Source organism: Oryza brachyantha, chromosome 6, assembly GCF_000231095.2.
Source record: "Oryza brachyantha chromosome 6, ObraRS2, whole genome shotgun sequence".
In the NCBI taxonomy this organism is placed as follows: Eukaryota; Viridiplantae; Streptophyta; class Magnoliopsida; order Poales; family Poaceae; genus Oryza; species Oryza brachyantha.
In genome coordinates this window covers 18,740,319-18,756,726 of record NC_023168.2, presented here as the reverse complement: position 1 = coordinate 18,756,726, position 16,408 = coordinate 18,740,319, and the positions used below count along the sequence as shown (strand labels likewise).

General features: G+C 40.2%; 2 protein-coding genes and 1 long non-coding RNA gene across 7 annotated transcripts; 2 read left to right on the top strand and 1 right to left on the bottom strand.

Moving 5' to 3' along the window:
- The first annotated feature begins 481 nt into the window (after positions 1 to 481).
- LOC102719398 lies at positions 482 to 8,455 on the top strand. 5 transcript variants are annotated; one of them, XR_001550605.1, is made up of 10 exons: positions 482 to 857; positions 979 to 1,053; positions 2,096 to 2,226; positions 2,300 to 2,679; positions 2,877 to 2,993; positions 3,200 to 3,275; positions 6,431 to 6,592; positions 6,895 to 6,960; positions 7,930 to 8,022; positions 8,122 to 8,455. It is a non-coding gene; the product is annotated as an uncharacterized LOC102719398 (long non-coding RNA). The 5 variants fall into 5 exon arrangements; XR_001550608.1 differs by having other exon boundaries at positions 7,930 to 8,047; XR_423628.2 differs by having other exon boundaries at positions 7,930 to 8,455.
- Positions 1,181 to 4,174, bottom strand: LOC102719593 (AP2-like ethylene-responsive transcription factor AIL5). Its single transcript, XM_040525235.1, has 9 exons — positions 3,955 to 4,174; positions 3,550 to 3,829; positions 3,224 to 3,306; positions 3,090 to 3,098; positions 2,875 to 2,963; positions 2,565 to 2,638; positions 2,282 to 2,332; positions 2,077 to 2,153; positions 1,181 to 1,979 (listed from the first exon to the last, which is right to left on the bottom strand). The coding sequence occupies exons 1-9, from the start codon at positions 4,067 to 4,069 to the stop codon at positions 1,369 to 1,371; spliced, it is 1,389 nt and encodes a 462-aa protein (XP_040381169.1). The 5' UTR covers positions 4,070 to 4,174; the 3' UTR covers positions 1,181 to 1,368.
- A 572-nt stretch (positions 8,456 to 9,027) lies between the features above and the next one.
- On the top strand, positions 9,028 to 10,116 carry LOC102721566 (fasciclin-like arabinogalactan protein 3). Its single transcript, XM_006657147.2, has one exon. It carries the CDS (start codon positions 9,055 to 9,057, stop codon positions 9,868 to 9,870), a length of 816 nt encoding a protein of 271 aa, XP_006657210.2. The 5' UTR covers positions 9,028 to 9,054; the 3' UTR covers positions 9,871 to 10,116.
- Positions 10,117 to 16,408: the final 6,292 nt, after the last annotated feature.

Below are 16,408 nucleotides of genomic sequence, written 5' to 3'. Positions count from 1 at the left end.
TCCCACTAAGGCCACCTTCAACAATAGAGGTAGCATACTATCTTTAAGCATTTTAAAAGACAACTTCTTCAATAGTTTAGCTCTTAGCAAATAGCTCATAATACAAATGACCCCACAATTCATTCTCACTTGACATTAAAATATGTGCAAGAGACTGTCGCTTGATTAAGAGATAGCTTTTATCTCTCTTCTATTAAAAAATTGTATAGTACACCTTATAGATAACTTATAGATATCCATTGGAGGAGGCCTAATAATCTTGAAAGCTAGCTAGAGTTGGCATCTTAATGATCGTAGCACTGCTTGTCCTTGATCCCATGTGGGATCAGCTCTTCACTTTATTCCATGTTACTGATTAATTCATGCAAATTTACGGAGCAAATGAGATCATTAGCGTTAATATGATCCTGCTTGCGGGTTTTTCGTATTGCTGTGTGCTTTATGCTTTTTTTTTTTGACATGCGAATATTGCAGGTGAAACATGGTGCTTCTTTGCATTTTTCATCAAATACTGGAAGTTACACCATGCAACTGGATGCTATCTTCTATTGGAATGATCATAGCGACGCCACCTGCTGGTCCAACTATTTGATACAGATAAGACTTGTGAACTTCGCTAATATATACTGACAATTTGACGTTATATAGACGGAAGCAGATTAGACTAAGGCACGTCCTTTGATTTTTTTCTCTAGATAATGAGACATGTCCTTTGATGTTGCAGACGATTGTAATCATGTCCATTGGATAAGATTGTCTTGCGGGGGCAGATGATAGTTATCCTTAAGGACTGATTCAATTGTGCTCAATTCCAATTGTGCAGTGTAGTCACGGTATGATGATCATTGCTATTGAAGGTGAGGCATGATTTTTGGTCATTACTTTTTCTGTTACACGTGCTTCTTCTGCCATTTATCCTGTTCAATTTCATACATCTAATGTTGCTACTTGTTATCAATCCCATCTTATTCTGTGTAGGTGATTCTTGATTGTATCTACACTATTCCTAATCACGATTGGTGTATTCCCCTGCCGCCCACAATCTTACATCAAGTATGCACCATTATGTATTCATCTTAAAAGTTATTTTACTGTTATATTCACCTGATACGCAAGTTTGAAGCGTTTTCATAGAGATGGCTACTCTTTTCAAACACACACTATGTAGCTGACAAATTAAGGAACTAGCTAAAAAGGAGCTTGAATTAGAAATGCTGGTGATACATGAGTTCTCTGCTACAGGACTATGTCAGGGAAGAAAAAGAATAAGCAGAAGGATGCATCACATTCCTGCTTGCATCAGCAGCCAAAATTTTGATCAGTTCCATGTCAGTCCTAGGTCTACCACTCATCTTAGAGCCAGTTCACCTACTCCATCCCAAACAAATAGTTGTAGAAGTGGGGAGCCGTGCTCGTGTTACTCGCCACCCAGGTCCCATTGTTTCCAGTGGAGCCCTCATAGCCCGCTGATCCAGAAGCCATAGCTGCTGCTGCTGCCGCTGCAGCATAAGGAATGTTGCTGGGATAGCTGCTGCTTTGCCTGTTGCTGCTGCTGCCGTCTTGCTGCCCCATTGCGCCGGCCGCAGTGCCCCACATGGCGCTGCTGCTGCTGCCGCTGCCGCTGTGGCTGCTTGTCCCCATTGTGAAGTCCACGTTCACGCCGGAGGAGCCGTAGGTGTCAAATGCAGAGCCGGGGAACTGCTGCTGCTGCTGCTGGTAGTGCAGGGCAAGAAGGGACCAGTAGTCCTTCTCCGATGGTGGCATTGCAGCCGACGCTCCGGCGCCATGTGGCGGCGGTAGCGATGGGTCAGACGGGAACCTGGAGGCGCGCGTGGCGGCGCCGCCGCCGCCGACCGGCAGGTCGCTGTTGAGGATGCTGTCGACGTCGTAGCGGCTCATGTCGAAGTTGGTCACGGCGTTGAGCCCACGGAACTTGATGGCGGCGATGTCGTACGCCTCGGCCGCCTCCTCCTGCGTGCCTATGGTGCATGGACATATTTTAGAACACATTAAAATCTGCCAACCATCTCAGTGTCTTGTTTGTTTATCTGTATATATAAAAATGTTGAGGCTTACTGAAAGTGCCCAGGTACAGGTCCTTGTTTCCGGCCACCCTGCCGATCCTCGCCTGCCACCGGCCGTGCTGATGATGTCTGCAAAACATTACGTTTCCATTGTCACAATTTTTTGTTTTTGAATATATTCAAGCAGAAAAAAGATTAACAGGTCTGAACTCTGCAACTTGGTACAATTATTTCAGTGAGACAGTTGCTAATCACACCTTGTTACTCCTCTGTAGATGGAAGCCCCTCGTGAGAAGCCGCTGCTCTTCCTGACAAAAAAAAGAGTAGGAACACACACAAAGAAAAAGGTCAATTCGTGACAAGTGCGACAGTGTGAGAACCCAAGGTGCGAGTAAATATGACAAGTGTGGCTGCATGAGAACCAAAGGCAGAGAGGCACATGCAGCTGTGCGTGCACTCACGCGTACGGCGAGGTGTGTACGTGGAAAAGCACTGCGTCTCCCAAGCATGTGAATCTCTGGAATTGCCACTGTTTCTCACCTGCGCAGCGACGCGATGAACTCCTGCCGCGTCATCGACTTCATCTCCTCCAGCTCCTTCTCGTAGTTGGCAACCTACGGTCATCGACCGATCGGTGGAGGTAATTAATCACTAGGTAAGTACGTACACGTATGTATGTATGTACGGCTCATCAGCTATCAGAATAAACTACCATAGACATATATACATGTATATGTATATATGTATAATAATGTCGAGGCTTATACATATACAAACACACAACGCATGCGAAATTTAGCAATGTCATGCAATGTATTGTCCAGGGTTGTTGACTGCAACGAACACTTACAGGGAAGTTCGTCGTGGTGGTTGGACCCCAGTACTTCAGCGCGGCGAGGTCGTAGGCTCTTGCGGCCTTCTCCTCCTTATCATAGCCTCCTGCATTTCGTATAGTTCCCAACTTTTACAGTAAGTATCATGTCAAACTGAACTTTTCCCTTCTGTCATTCATGAAGCAAATTAATGGAAAACAATATAGAACTAGATGTTGCAGTAATGACATACCTAAGTAGACTGATGTAGCATCGATCGATCACCGGTGCACCAACATGCAGGTAAAATGTTAGTGATAAGTCGATCCATATGCTGAATTTTCTGGTTAATTTCTTGGGCAGGGGCTATGACATGCATGCACATACCTTGGCGGCCTTTGCGGCTTTGGCCTTCCCGGCGGCAGCTGTTGTCCCACAGGTGCGCCTCGTACCTCCCCGTCCACCGGTGCCTGATGCATATTCCAAAATACCCCCAACAATTAACATGAAATGAAATTAACAAAAACTTGAACTAGTTATCATGCTTGCATCATATTATAAATAGTTGAAATGTCATTTTAACCATGAACTAGTTAGTGTACTAGTAGTACGACACAAATACAACATGCATGCATACTAATTGACTAGTAGAGTTGAGAACTTAAGATAACTCGACAGATCATAGATAGATGGATGTGTCTGCAGCCAAGTACCTAGTGACACCACGGTAGATGGACGTCCGCTGCCCGAACGTCTCGGCGGGCCTCCTCGCCGGATCGGCCTCTACTGCGTCCGTCGCCATCGCGATGGTCACCCCGCCGGCGTTCTCGGTGGTCGGGTACCGCCGCAAGAACCCGGCGGCGATGCTGCCCAGCTCGCCGCAGCCAACCTGATCCTCCGGAGCAGCCACCGGCGCGGCACCGCCGCCGCCGCCGCCTACACCGCCGAGGAAGTCCTCCATTTTCGGCGCATCCTCCGTTGCCCCCTCTTCTCCTACACCACAACACACACACACAAAATGATGCTTAATGATTAATATAGATGTCCAACCAATGCATTTCGCATTCAGCACACATGCACGTCCAGCTTAAGAGAGGCACTGATCGTGCCAGTTTTACCAAGTGGAGGCGCAGAGGTGGTGGAGAGGGCCTCAAGGAGGCCATGGTGGTAGTTGTTAGAGAGGGAGAAGGAGAGCCAATGGTGAGAATAAGCTGAGCTCATGTCCATATCCATGGCGGCTTTGAGGAGCACTTGACCAGTGCTTGATTGTGATTATGAGAGGGTGCAAGGAACGGGAAGGGGGTAACCAAGCTATTGATGTAGACCAGTGTTGGTGCTTAGGAGAGAATGAGAGAATACCCAAGTGTGTGGTATATATAGATAAAGAAGTTGAATGTGCCATACACTACCGAGTACATGAGTGGCTGGCTGGCTGACTGCTAGCTACTCATCTCTCAGCTGTCCACATTTTGTGCATTTGGGAATTAATGTTGCATGCAATTGCTGGGCTGGGACGAATACGTCCAAGAACAAGGAGAGGAGAGAGATGGGGAGAGCACAAAGGCCAAGAAGAGTTGATTAATTAAAGAGAGTGATTTAGGGATAAGAGCAAAGGGAGGGGGAAATAGTTTAAAGCCTAGCCTGGTAGTAGTAATGGTCGACAACGTGGAGGCGTTTCATGGGGTCCTATGGGCGGTCTCCTTGACCGAAATGGAGGCCGCTGTTCCCTCGCATGCAGCCCTAGCTTAGCTTTTTGTTTGCTCTCTACGCTATTCTACCGTGGAGCAGCAGGGCTAACATATTGGATTGCGCGCAGATGATCTGAAACCTGTGTAGTGTGAACTACTCCCTCTACATACATACGAACATATATATCAAAGCATGTACGATAGCAGACTATAAGCCAATTATAAACATATTTTAAGAGATAAGAGAAGAGAGAGAAAAGATATTGGCTACTAATTTGTAGCCAGCTACACACGGGCTCCAAAATAAAATGTATATATGACATATGGGACCATGTATTGATGTTTTGTAGGTAATTATTGTATGAATTGACTATTAGATTGATTATAGATGAATTAGAGCTAGTAGTTGGCTATACTATTGAACTTGCTCTCAGTGACTATAATATCATTAGAGTAGATATAATAGCCAGCTATACACATATTTTAAGGAGATAAGAGAGCAGAGAGAAGAGCAGCGGACTATAGATTTATAGTCAGTTGTAGTATAGACTGCAAGACATAATATGTGTATGACATATGAGACATGATAGTATATGTTTTATAGGTAACTATTATATGAATTGACTATTAGATGGACTATAAATGATTTAGAGCTAGTAGTTAGCTATACTATACTATTGAATTTGCTCTTATGGTAGAGGATATGAATCCTGCTCCTCCTAACGCTTCTGAATAAAGATTTACCGTATCGGTGTATCTACCTTTGCTCACTGGAAAAGCTAGCTAGATTGACTGAGATAAGAGGGGAGTCACTTTTCTTAGAAAAATCGTCATAAAATGGACATTTTAATCAATAGCAGTTTATAAGGGGGGAAATGGTTAGTTTGTTGAGATCTAAATATCATGACCTTAGTCTTATGTATTACCATTTGGAAACATGGTCACACGGTAATGTTAAAGAAAAATTTTGTTTTGCAGTTATATACTATTCTAAAAAAGAATCAACCTAGGAGGAACTAGATGATGACTTTTTATTAAGAAGAAAATATGCACCCAAATTTTTATTAAAGAAATAAAGAGGACTCGAACTTGGGTGGTTAGCTCAATTCCTTTGCACTTGCATTGGAGAGAGTGATAGCATTCATGGTGAACAGATAACTGCTAGAGGGGATGACTTGCTGTGTGCCAAGGGCCCGCCATTTTGTCTGATGGGTTATACAAGAAAGAAAAAACTTAAAAAAGATTTTTAACATTAGTGGATATAGAATTTCATAAAATTTAATTGTATCATCTTTCTAGTGGCATTAAAGTGTACCCAAATAAAACTAAAATCATAAATTTTCATTGTCACAAAATCAATCATGCCTTTGTTTTTCAAGTACTTCCATGTGAAAGAGGGAAACCACTGTCCGTTTTGACTAGAATGTTTGTGGGAAAGCAAGTGACCGGCCACTCTCATTTGTTTCAAACAGAGAACCAGGAAAAGGTTAATGCTTATTTTTCATGAAAACACTGCCTATGGTATTTGGTGCACACCCATCATTCCAGGAGTTTGCCATACTATATTCTCTCTCCTGCTGGGAAGAACATGAAATGCATAATATTGCTTTGAAACGTAGATGCATATGCCCAATTAATCTTGCGTTGAAGCGCGACTGTGTTTTGCTGGGGAACACGACAAGGTAGCAGGGGACACATAAGCAATAATGCATGGCACATGTTCTGATCATATCTTGCATCATCGCTACTTTGATCCATGACCCATGGAGTATATACTACTACCTCCTGAATTCTGATGCATACATAGATCTGCATATCATATGATGGTCGAGCCTGTGACTCTGTGTCGATGTTACAGCAGCAGAGTCCATACTCTGAGAGTTTTATCAACTGAATTTCTTAACAGGAGTAAGGAGCCCAGCGACAAGGAACATTCAAGTGATGGTGACACACACATCTACATATGGTTCTTGGCAGAGATGGAAGCGTGTTCACGTGATTTGGAAGAATGGAAGTCGGCCAGAAGCTGACTAATTAATGCGTCGTCTACTTGACAAAGGTTTTAGAGGTGCGTCATTTTCTCCCATACAAATACTGATGTGCTATGTATGTACAGTGCTTGTCTAGTTGTCTGGGATGCATGGCCAGGCCAACTGTATACGACAGAGAATTATATCAATTGCCTCTTGTTTTTGTTTATCCGTTCATATATTGACATGTATGATCCAAACGGCTCGATCTGCCTATTTATTTTGTCTGATAAACTCGGTACCTAAAAATACAATTAATGCCTGCATCTATACACACAATATAATTAAACGAAAGTCACTGTTGACGCTATCTTATAAATTTCTTTGCTTCGTCGTGTAGGCGGGAAGAATCCTAGCTTCATATGTCCGGCAAGCAGCAGCAACCACGGGCGATGCTGCCTTTCAGGTAAGCATACAGTTTCACCCCATGCCTGATGAACGATGAATTAATCAGTGGAGCATAATTTGCCACGTCTAGGACATGTACTTTCTGAGCTTAATCAAACAGTTAACTCGAAATAGTTTTTCCCCCTTCCTCACATAAACTACAATATCTATCACTGTCTCAATCCTGATTCAGCAACTTAATACATGCATGTACACCCACATATATGTATTTTAATCTATATATATATCTACCAACCTAGATAATATTATCTCGCAGCTGTGAGAGGACGTTCTAGACTTGTCACTGTTCATCGTCTTTGTGATGGATGCATGTGGCTGCGTCTAATTCGACCTGAAAGCCTGCACACGTGCTGGGTTTTAAGGACATGTAGAGGTTTGGACGCGACATATATATATTAAAAAAATTGCTGTGGTTACGACTCAAACATCCGACTGACTTGCATACGACCTAATTGATTAATGGTTACAGTACCACTCACTTGACTCACTTGACTCATTTTGTCTAATCAATGATTATAGTGTTTTAGTAGTACAATTAGATCGTACGGACAGTGAGATTGATACATTAACTGGACATGCATGCAGTAGAGTTAGCTTCATGCTGTATGGTGCATTACATGATTTTTTTTCCGTCGAATAATTGGAGTGTCAAGATTAAATTATCGCTGTGGTCTTCGCATGGTTGCATGTGGATATTCAGGGCCATGCATGTAGCATGTAGCATGTAGCCCGTAGGTGTACATGCACGCCATTAACTGGAGGTCGAGATAGATAGAGGTCTTGTCACTGGCATGTTAGGGAATTATATTAGTTTAGATTTAGAGGAGAAACAATGGGCTGCTCGATGACGTAATGTGAATTGTGAATGTCTTGTTTGTTTGTGATATCACGAATTCAACCTCAATACCTGGTTGTTTTTTTCAACGGAATTGCACACCTAATATAATTTCATTTTTTGTTGGTGCAGTGTCATCTTGTCCTCCCTATTCAGTTGAATCTAAAATGATGTATTCGAGCCGTACTACACGTATAGAGTATTCGAAACTAACTGACAAGAAAGGTATTCGATTTTCCACATGAGATAGGTTTGTAACTTGCTCAGAACAATTAGCGTTGCATAAAGATCAAGGATAACGTTGCCTGCTGAGCCCTTTTGCAGGTAATGCAGAGGGCAACTAGGATAATTGGCAAGAGGGCGAGCAAATTACTAGAGTGAGAATTCGACTAAGGGCTATATTAATAGTGTCGATCATGATACCAAGGAATATTTTTTTCAAGATGCTCGGAGACCAACAGTTAAGTGTTACTACCGGTTTATGATGTGGTATCAAGACACCATCCAATTTACTTGTGTACCCATGTGGTCTCTTACTACTTCTAAACTTAATCTTGTAACTTTCTCAAACAATTCTCCGGCTACAAAAGCTCGGTACCCTATTGTAAAGGACGAATTACATAAGAAATATATCAATGTGGTATCTGAGCATTTCACACTCGAGTTCATATTCATTTTGGATAAGCGGAGGAAATTGTCTTCCACTAAATTGTCTTCCACTGCTTTTTTTTTGCGATTAAGGTACAACAACGATACCATTAGTTCTTTTGGCTAAATTGTTTTATCTTTCTCGCTCAAGAAACAAACTTTAGAACATAACAACGTGGGAGAAAACTCGCAAGAGAGTACTATAAAGAAACCACTCCGAGAAAAAAAAGGGTCATGTCCTGGAGTGCATCCAATTAGCACTAGTGGTGTGAACAAACGACCTGGGATTTGTTTATCTGGGCCTTACAAATCTTAATTAAGCCTAAAGTCATCCCTTCCAATGGGCCAGATCGATCAACGAGGCCCATATACACTCAAGTCATTTTCGACCAATGGATATGCATCGGACGATCAGGGGCAGCACGCATCACATCTGGGTGTGACCCGGTGAAGCGGTCAGAGCGCGACCAGATCTCTTCGCGCCAAAAAAGGAGCGCGACCAGCCTCCCACCCAACTGTTTCTTCCACCTCTCCTTCTCCCTATAAATTGCTCGTGCATCTGCCTCAAGCCTCCGCGAATGCACGCACTACTGCACCCATATCACACCCATGGCGGCGGCTAGGCTCTCCTTGCTCGTGCTCCTCGCCCTCGCCCTCGTCCTCCCGGCGTCCGGCGCCGAACCCGGCGGCGGCGCGTTCAACGTCACGGAGATCCTCGGCCGGTTCCCGGAGTTCAGCCTGTTCAACCTCCTGCTCGGCAAGGCGCACGTCGACCGCGACATCAACAGCCGCAACGCGGTGACGGTGCTCGTGCCGGACAACTCCGCCGTGGACTGGCTCCTCCGCCGCAGCGCCAGGCTGCCGCGGGCGGCGCTGGTGGAGCTCCTCTCCGTCCACGTCGTGCTCGACTACATCGACGCCGCGAAGCTGGCCAAGCTGCCGCGGGGCCGCCCCACCGTGTCCACCACGCTGTTCCAGACCACCGGGAAGGCGGCGCGCCGCACGGGGTTCCTGGCCATCACGCCGACGGCCAGGGGCGGCGCCGTGTTCGCCTCCGCCGCGCCCGGCGCGCTGGTGAACGCGACGTTCAAGAAGGCGGTCACCGCGGTGCCGTACAACATCTCGGTGCTGGAGATCAGCAACTTCGTCGTGCCGCCGGGCGTCATCACCAGGCCACGGATGCCGCCGCCGTCGCCGAGGATGAAGCCCACGTCGATCGCGCCAAGCCCCGCGCCGGTGCCGGCCCCGACGAGGGTGCTGCCGACCTTGCCGAGCTCGCCGCTTACAGATCCCGCAGACGAGGAAGCCGACGAGGCACCGGCCACCGCGCCGGCGCCGTCGCATGGACACTCAGTGAAGGTGATGAGTTGGTGGTCAGGCCTCGGTGTGGCCGTGGGGATGGCATGCATGTTCGGTTATTTATAGGTCACCTAATTAATCTATTCTTATTTACCGGTTACGTTATATTACCTATAATTTATAGGTGCATCCATCATATGTTTTTAGCCCATCTCATCGTCTTAGTTGAATTTGCAAAAACGAAGTTCATTTTTCTCTCATTTTTGTTGTCCCCTTAGATGAATATGAAAAACATTAAAGATATATGTTTCTCCCATTTTTGCCAGAGAAAATAATTAAATTTGCATCTGTCTCTGTTGCTATTGTGTTCTTCTCAAATACTTGACAATTCAATCTTATCACTTTGCATCTGTCAATGGAAACTGAAATATGGAGAATGTTTGAATCGTTGATAGAAAGTAATTACTACTCCGAGTACATCTCCTCCCTCGAAGAAGGGCAATTATAAATTATTCTCTAACATGTATGGGTAATTAAAAGTTACTAAAAAAATATTTACAAGTATTGAAGCTACAGTAATAATAAAGCACATAAGTTTTGCATTAATAATACATACTACGTACGCGGATCTCGAAGTTCCTTATCATCCTTATTATGGTATACACAGTAGGGGCTACTCAATTGAGTGGCCTCACTTGCCCAGGTCAGGTTCATGGCGCTAGATCCACGATGCAAAGTCTTGCGTACTGTATAAATAAGAAAAAAAATGCAGGTAAAAAGCATGGAGAAAATAAATAAGAAATTTTATGTCACTGTCAGAAAATGCTAATAGAGACATATCATGTGATGTGTACAAAGAGGAAATGATATTTATATAAAGTTTTACCAATGAATTATTTTTAAGTAAATTAGGTCGTTGTAAATCCTGACGTCTTATATTTGTTCTTAGCGTACATACGAAATATCGACGAGCTCAATCTCTCATGCATGCATGTTCAATATCTTCTAAAGGTCGAAATTAGTCTTCAATCACGCTGAGCATGCATTATAGAAGATGGAATTAAATTTATATTGTTACCTTACATGGTACTGAATGATTCGCATAAAAGAACCAATTACTCTCTTCGTCTAAAAATAAAATAATTTAGCTAAGTATCAGTATTGAAAAAGTTATTGTTTTTCATTTTTTAAATTTGTACAATAAAATTTAACCTGACCCTGGTGCAACACACAGACACTTTTGCTAGTTTCATAAAAAATCAAACAATAACACTTTTATATACGTATTCTTAGCGATCTAAAGCCAAGACTGAAAAATAAACGACGGTAAAAAAATCCTAAAGTCATCTCTAAATTTAATGTTGAAAATTTAAATTTTAACTTATAAACATATCCAGAATCGAAAAGACAGAGGTACTTCTTTCTCATCTCTGCATATGCAAAACATCAAACAAAAGTACAATGGTCCCTCATTTGAAAATTCCATCTATAACACAAACTTTTGAGTGGTACTAAAAAATATCAGAGAACTCCTACTTTTCTAACAATACCACAAAACACAACAGAAGTGGATGGTTCATATTTTGTTGGACCAAAATACCCTTATGCACCGTGGAGAAGACCGAAAAACCATGCGATAGATTGGATCGATGGCTCCACTTCTCTATGAAAAAGATGTGCGACAGATTGGATCAATCGTTCCTTTTTTTTAAATATCCTTTTCTTGTGTGAAAAAAGTAATATTGATCGTTCCTTATTTTATTTTTAAATCTCTATTTTTTCAAAAAAACGTAATTTTATTTTTAGAAAAAATTTAGTTGTTAAAGAACTAAGATGACATGCATGGTGAGCACCTTTTTTATCATTATTTCTTAATTACGTGCACCTACTATAAAATTTTTTTCCGTCCTTTCATGGGAGGAAATATTATCAACATTGTTTTTTCCACATAAAAGAAAACGATCGATCTGATCTGTCACGTGTGATTTCTCCCGTCGCACGGTCTCCTGTTTTCCCCACAGTGCACATGGGTATTTTGGTCCTACAAAATTTGAACCTTCCAATTGTTGCATTCTGTGGTATCGTTGGTAAGATGGGAAGTTCTTTGATATTTTTTGGTACCACTCAAAAATTTATAATAAAGATGAAAATTTCCCTTTCCGAATCGTCCCACGATCATCTACTAGCAATTGCAACACAAACAGTAGCCAAACCACTCAAGCAGTGAGAAGCCGAATGCCGGTGGTCGTGGGTGTTGGGTTTGGGCCGTATGGGCATGTGTGCGCACCACGAAGCATGAAGCAGCCAAATGGGCCGCCGAGTGAAGGAATTCTGCGGGCTAGTGCGCTCTATCGTCTGGTGTCGCAACGGACGAAGCATTCATTGCTTGGAATATAGAAAATTTGCTACGAACACGGAAATGCTTGTGACGATAGACGTAGGCCCCGGTCAGATGAGCGGTAGACTCGTAATTATCCGGTAAGAAAAACATTCGAATAAATTAGTATATAATTAATTAATTATTAATTATAAAAAATTATAATGTAGATTAATATAATTTTAAAGTAACTTTTTAATATTTAAGAAGCGTGTACGTGAAGAACGAGAGAATTTAGTATGAGAGAGGAGAGCGTGGCAGTAGCACGATGAAAGATAGCAACACACCGTGTTTTTTAATAAATAGTACATTTATAAATAATTAGAGCAATTGTAATGTATTTTATCCAACTTGGTACTAGAGTGAGCCCCAAACAGCAGGAGATAAGCATTGTGTGAAGAAGTTCACTTTGTTTGGCGGCAGAGCGGAATAAAGTGGGAGTCCACGGAAAAAACAAAATGTTTCGTACGTAGCACAATTGCCATCTTCCTGAGATCATGACCACGCTTATAATGTTTTACAGCTATTTGTTCTTTATTTGTTTGCTGCTAGGAGTAGCAAAAATATCTGGTAGTTGCTATTAACTCATACCACGATGATTACAACCTGGTAATGGAGCTTATTTATTGCTTATAACCTACTTTTCAACCACATTGTGTGGTTGCCCATAAAAAAGATGGCTAGAATTTGGAACGCATGAAGTAGATAGAACTATTTTGTATAGTATGTTTTGGATAACCACTGGAGCAGAGGCCTAACCTAACATTCATAAATCTGATAACTTGTAAGGCCCTAACTGCATAAAAACCAACCTGCTAGTACATGAAACTGACCGAACACACTTGGGCATTGTCACCAAGGAAAAAAAACAGAAGAAGAAACAAGTCTCTAAGGGTAAGGTTAGGTGGAATATGATGGGTATGTTTTGTGGGATACGAGGGTATTCTCAACCTAATGACTAGGATAGTGTCTATAAAATTAATAAAGTTGTCATCTAGGAGGAAAGATGATGTGACAAGTGAATAAATGAGGAAAGAGAATAAAATCATGTCTTGCATGAGACATGGTTTCTGCACAACATTCAAGATATCATACGAGATAAGTAGCATTAAATTAAAGTATGGGATAGTAGTGTTTGCATATGAAGAGTAGTGTCTAGTACTAGTTTCTTGATAACGTGGAGTTTATGGAAACTACATCTAGAGTTATGGGTTGGTAATGCCCTGATAATCTAAATTGATTGTTTGATTAGGTGGATGGAATAAATCGATTCGATGGATGTACAATGGTGATGGAATAAAAATAGTAAATTATTAATCCATATCCAGATATATTAATTATCACTAATATTACAGTAATTAATATTAATTAATAACAAAGTATATCAACTATCAAGACCAGCACTAATCTTAAAAGGATAATCACTAATTAACAATAAATACAGTAATCATCACTAATTATTTGGTAATATTCATGGTTACGACGGATGGTCTCGTCCGATCAAATATGCCAGATTCATTCATCCAATATATTTAAAGAATATTTTTTTAAATTACCGTCATATCCACAGTTTCCTCGCGAACCAAACATTGCAAAAAATGTGACAACCGTACCCAATCCATTCGTATACTTTTAAAGCAGACACACTAATCCTAAGCCACGGTGCGTGCGGAAAGCTTTATCACGAAAAGACGAGACCGGATCGATCGGTCGCTCAACTACAACTCAACCACCACGGTCACTGATGAGTACGAGTAGTTGCTCAACCCACCTGCATAACGCAACCAAGCTCTTGTTTCGGGCAAAAAAAACCTTCCACTGAACCGCGCTCCATTTTAAAATAAGTCAATTTTTTAGTTTTAGATAAAATATTTGACTCTTTGTTTTATTTAAAAAATTATAATTAATTTTTTTATTAGATTATAAAACATGAATAGTAATTTATGCGTGACTATTTTTTTATATTTTATAGACCTTTTAAGATAAAACGGATCAACAAACACGTAAACGGAAAATACTTTTTGAGTAAATATCTCTCCGTTGTCCCCTCACCTCAACCAACCAACTCTACATAGTTACCCTCCGTCACTGAATATTTGACGTCGTTGATTTTTTTAATATATTCGTTTATCTTATTGAAAAAATTAAGTAATTGTTAATTTTTTCTATCATTTATTGTTAAATATATTTTTATATATACATATAGTTTTACATATTTTATAAAAGTTTTTAAATAAAACAAACAATTAAATATATTTTAAAAATCAACGGCGTCGAATATTCACGTACACAACGCGTGGTGACAAATCAAAACCACTCCAAGCAAACGCGTTTCTAACTCTTGATGTTAGAATCATTTCGTTGCTACCTATACAAAACGTATCCAACCCGTAGTTTGTCACGCTTCGTCGTATACGTACGGATCAGTCGGTTCAAACTATATATTTACAAATAAAAATATTTTATAAATAAAACTTTTATATAAAAAATAAAACGTATATATATAAATTATTAGTGATTTAAATCTAAAGCTGAAAAAAAACTTTGATGAAAAACTTAAAATTAATTTTAATTTTAAATTTTAAATTATAAGTATAAAGAGAAGCCGAAACATCGAAGTGGACGTGCCACACAGCTCTCGGTGTTGCTACCAGCTGCCTGCCAGTCGTAGCACGTATAATTAGCACGCGTCGAGACGTAGGGGTGAGGAGGAGATGAGTGTTCGAGACGGCCGAATTCGCGGGCGCGCCGACGAATTAGCCGTCGGCGTCACCGTCGAAAGGGCCATCGATATCGAAACCGACCCCTGAAACCACGATCCATCCCAGCTCACACGACGACTACTCTACGCTATCCCCATTGATTACAACCAGAAACTTTAAAACCTGTACGGCTGTACTACGAGTAAAATTTTAAAATAAAGGTCACGGTTAGTAATGTAGTTAACTTGGTATTTTTAAAGTATTTTAAATATTCATCCATTAATCTATTTTAATAAGATATATGACACACAAGTTTATTGTAAAGTTATATATTTTAGTTTTAGTTTTAGCCATATAGAATTTCTACTGCATATATTACCTATGTATAGTGTAACAAAATTAGATCATCAGATCCAAACATTGGAGAAACCTTAAAAAAATAAGTTTGAAACTATCCCAAAACGGTACTGTATATCACCTAAGTACGAATATAGTATTAAATTTATCATAAAATATAGAGTTAGAATCCTATGTTACAAAACTATAACTAGAGCATAGATTATGTGACAAAACTTTGGTTTTATAACTCAAAATACAATAGTAATATGGTTTTATAAATTACAGAACAATAGTAATATGAATCTACCCTCTACATCATGTAGTTCTTTAATAACTTTGTCACAATATGTAGTTTTGGGATAAGATACTCTAAAATACACATTGCTCTGTCTGCTCTAAAATATAGTTTTGTCATACGCGATTAGACATAATATGCTACTCTCTTTGTTCTAAAATATAAAATATCTGAATTATAATTTTGTATCATGCATAAATACTACCTCTACCTCTAGTCAGATATATTTGTTGTTCTGGACAAACATTTTGACTTGTTTTCTTAGTAACTTAGTTGTTCTAAACATCAATTAAATATGTCTTTCCGATGATTTCAGAGTCAATCAGATGGCTGAAAAGGAAATCTAATCAAATTCAAATTTTTTTAAAAATATCACTGAAGTGACTAAAAATGTATTTTTTTTACATCTCAGTATTCTATATTGCTTATATTTTGGAACGGATATACTATTTTGGAATTATGAATATGAAAAAAATATCATCACTAATTGTGTAAGATATGAGGTAGTTATATTACAAGAAGTGGGTATGGGGAAAATTTTGATGAGAACTACGAATTTGTGTGATACAGAAATGCATTTATGGAGTTTTGTGATTGTTCGGTTATAGTATACATAGTTTGGGAATTTATTCTTAGAAAACACTCCCTCTGATGAAAATATTTATTACTTATGATAAAAATTGGTTAAACTTGCAAACTTTGACGACCTATTTTTTAAATAAATCTATAAAATATAATAAGTTTATAATATCACGATATTTTCAAGGCAAATTTATGTATACAATTTATTACATATTTAAACTAACAATTTATTAATAATTGAAATATTAAATTTTGACTCAACCCTATTTAAAACAATAAATATTTTTGTATCACGGCGCCTACAAAGTTTAAAAATACTACCTCCATTCATAATATAAGAGGGAGGTTGTTTAGTTTTTTTTTAATAAA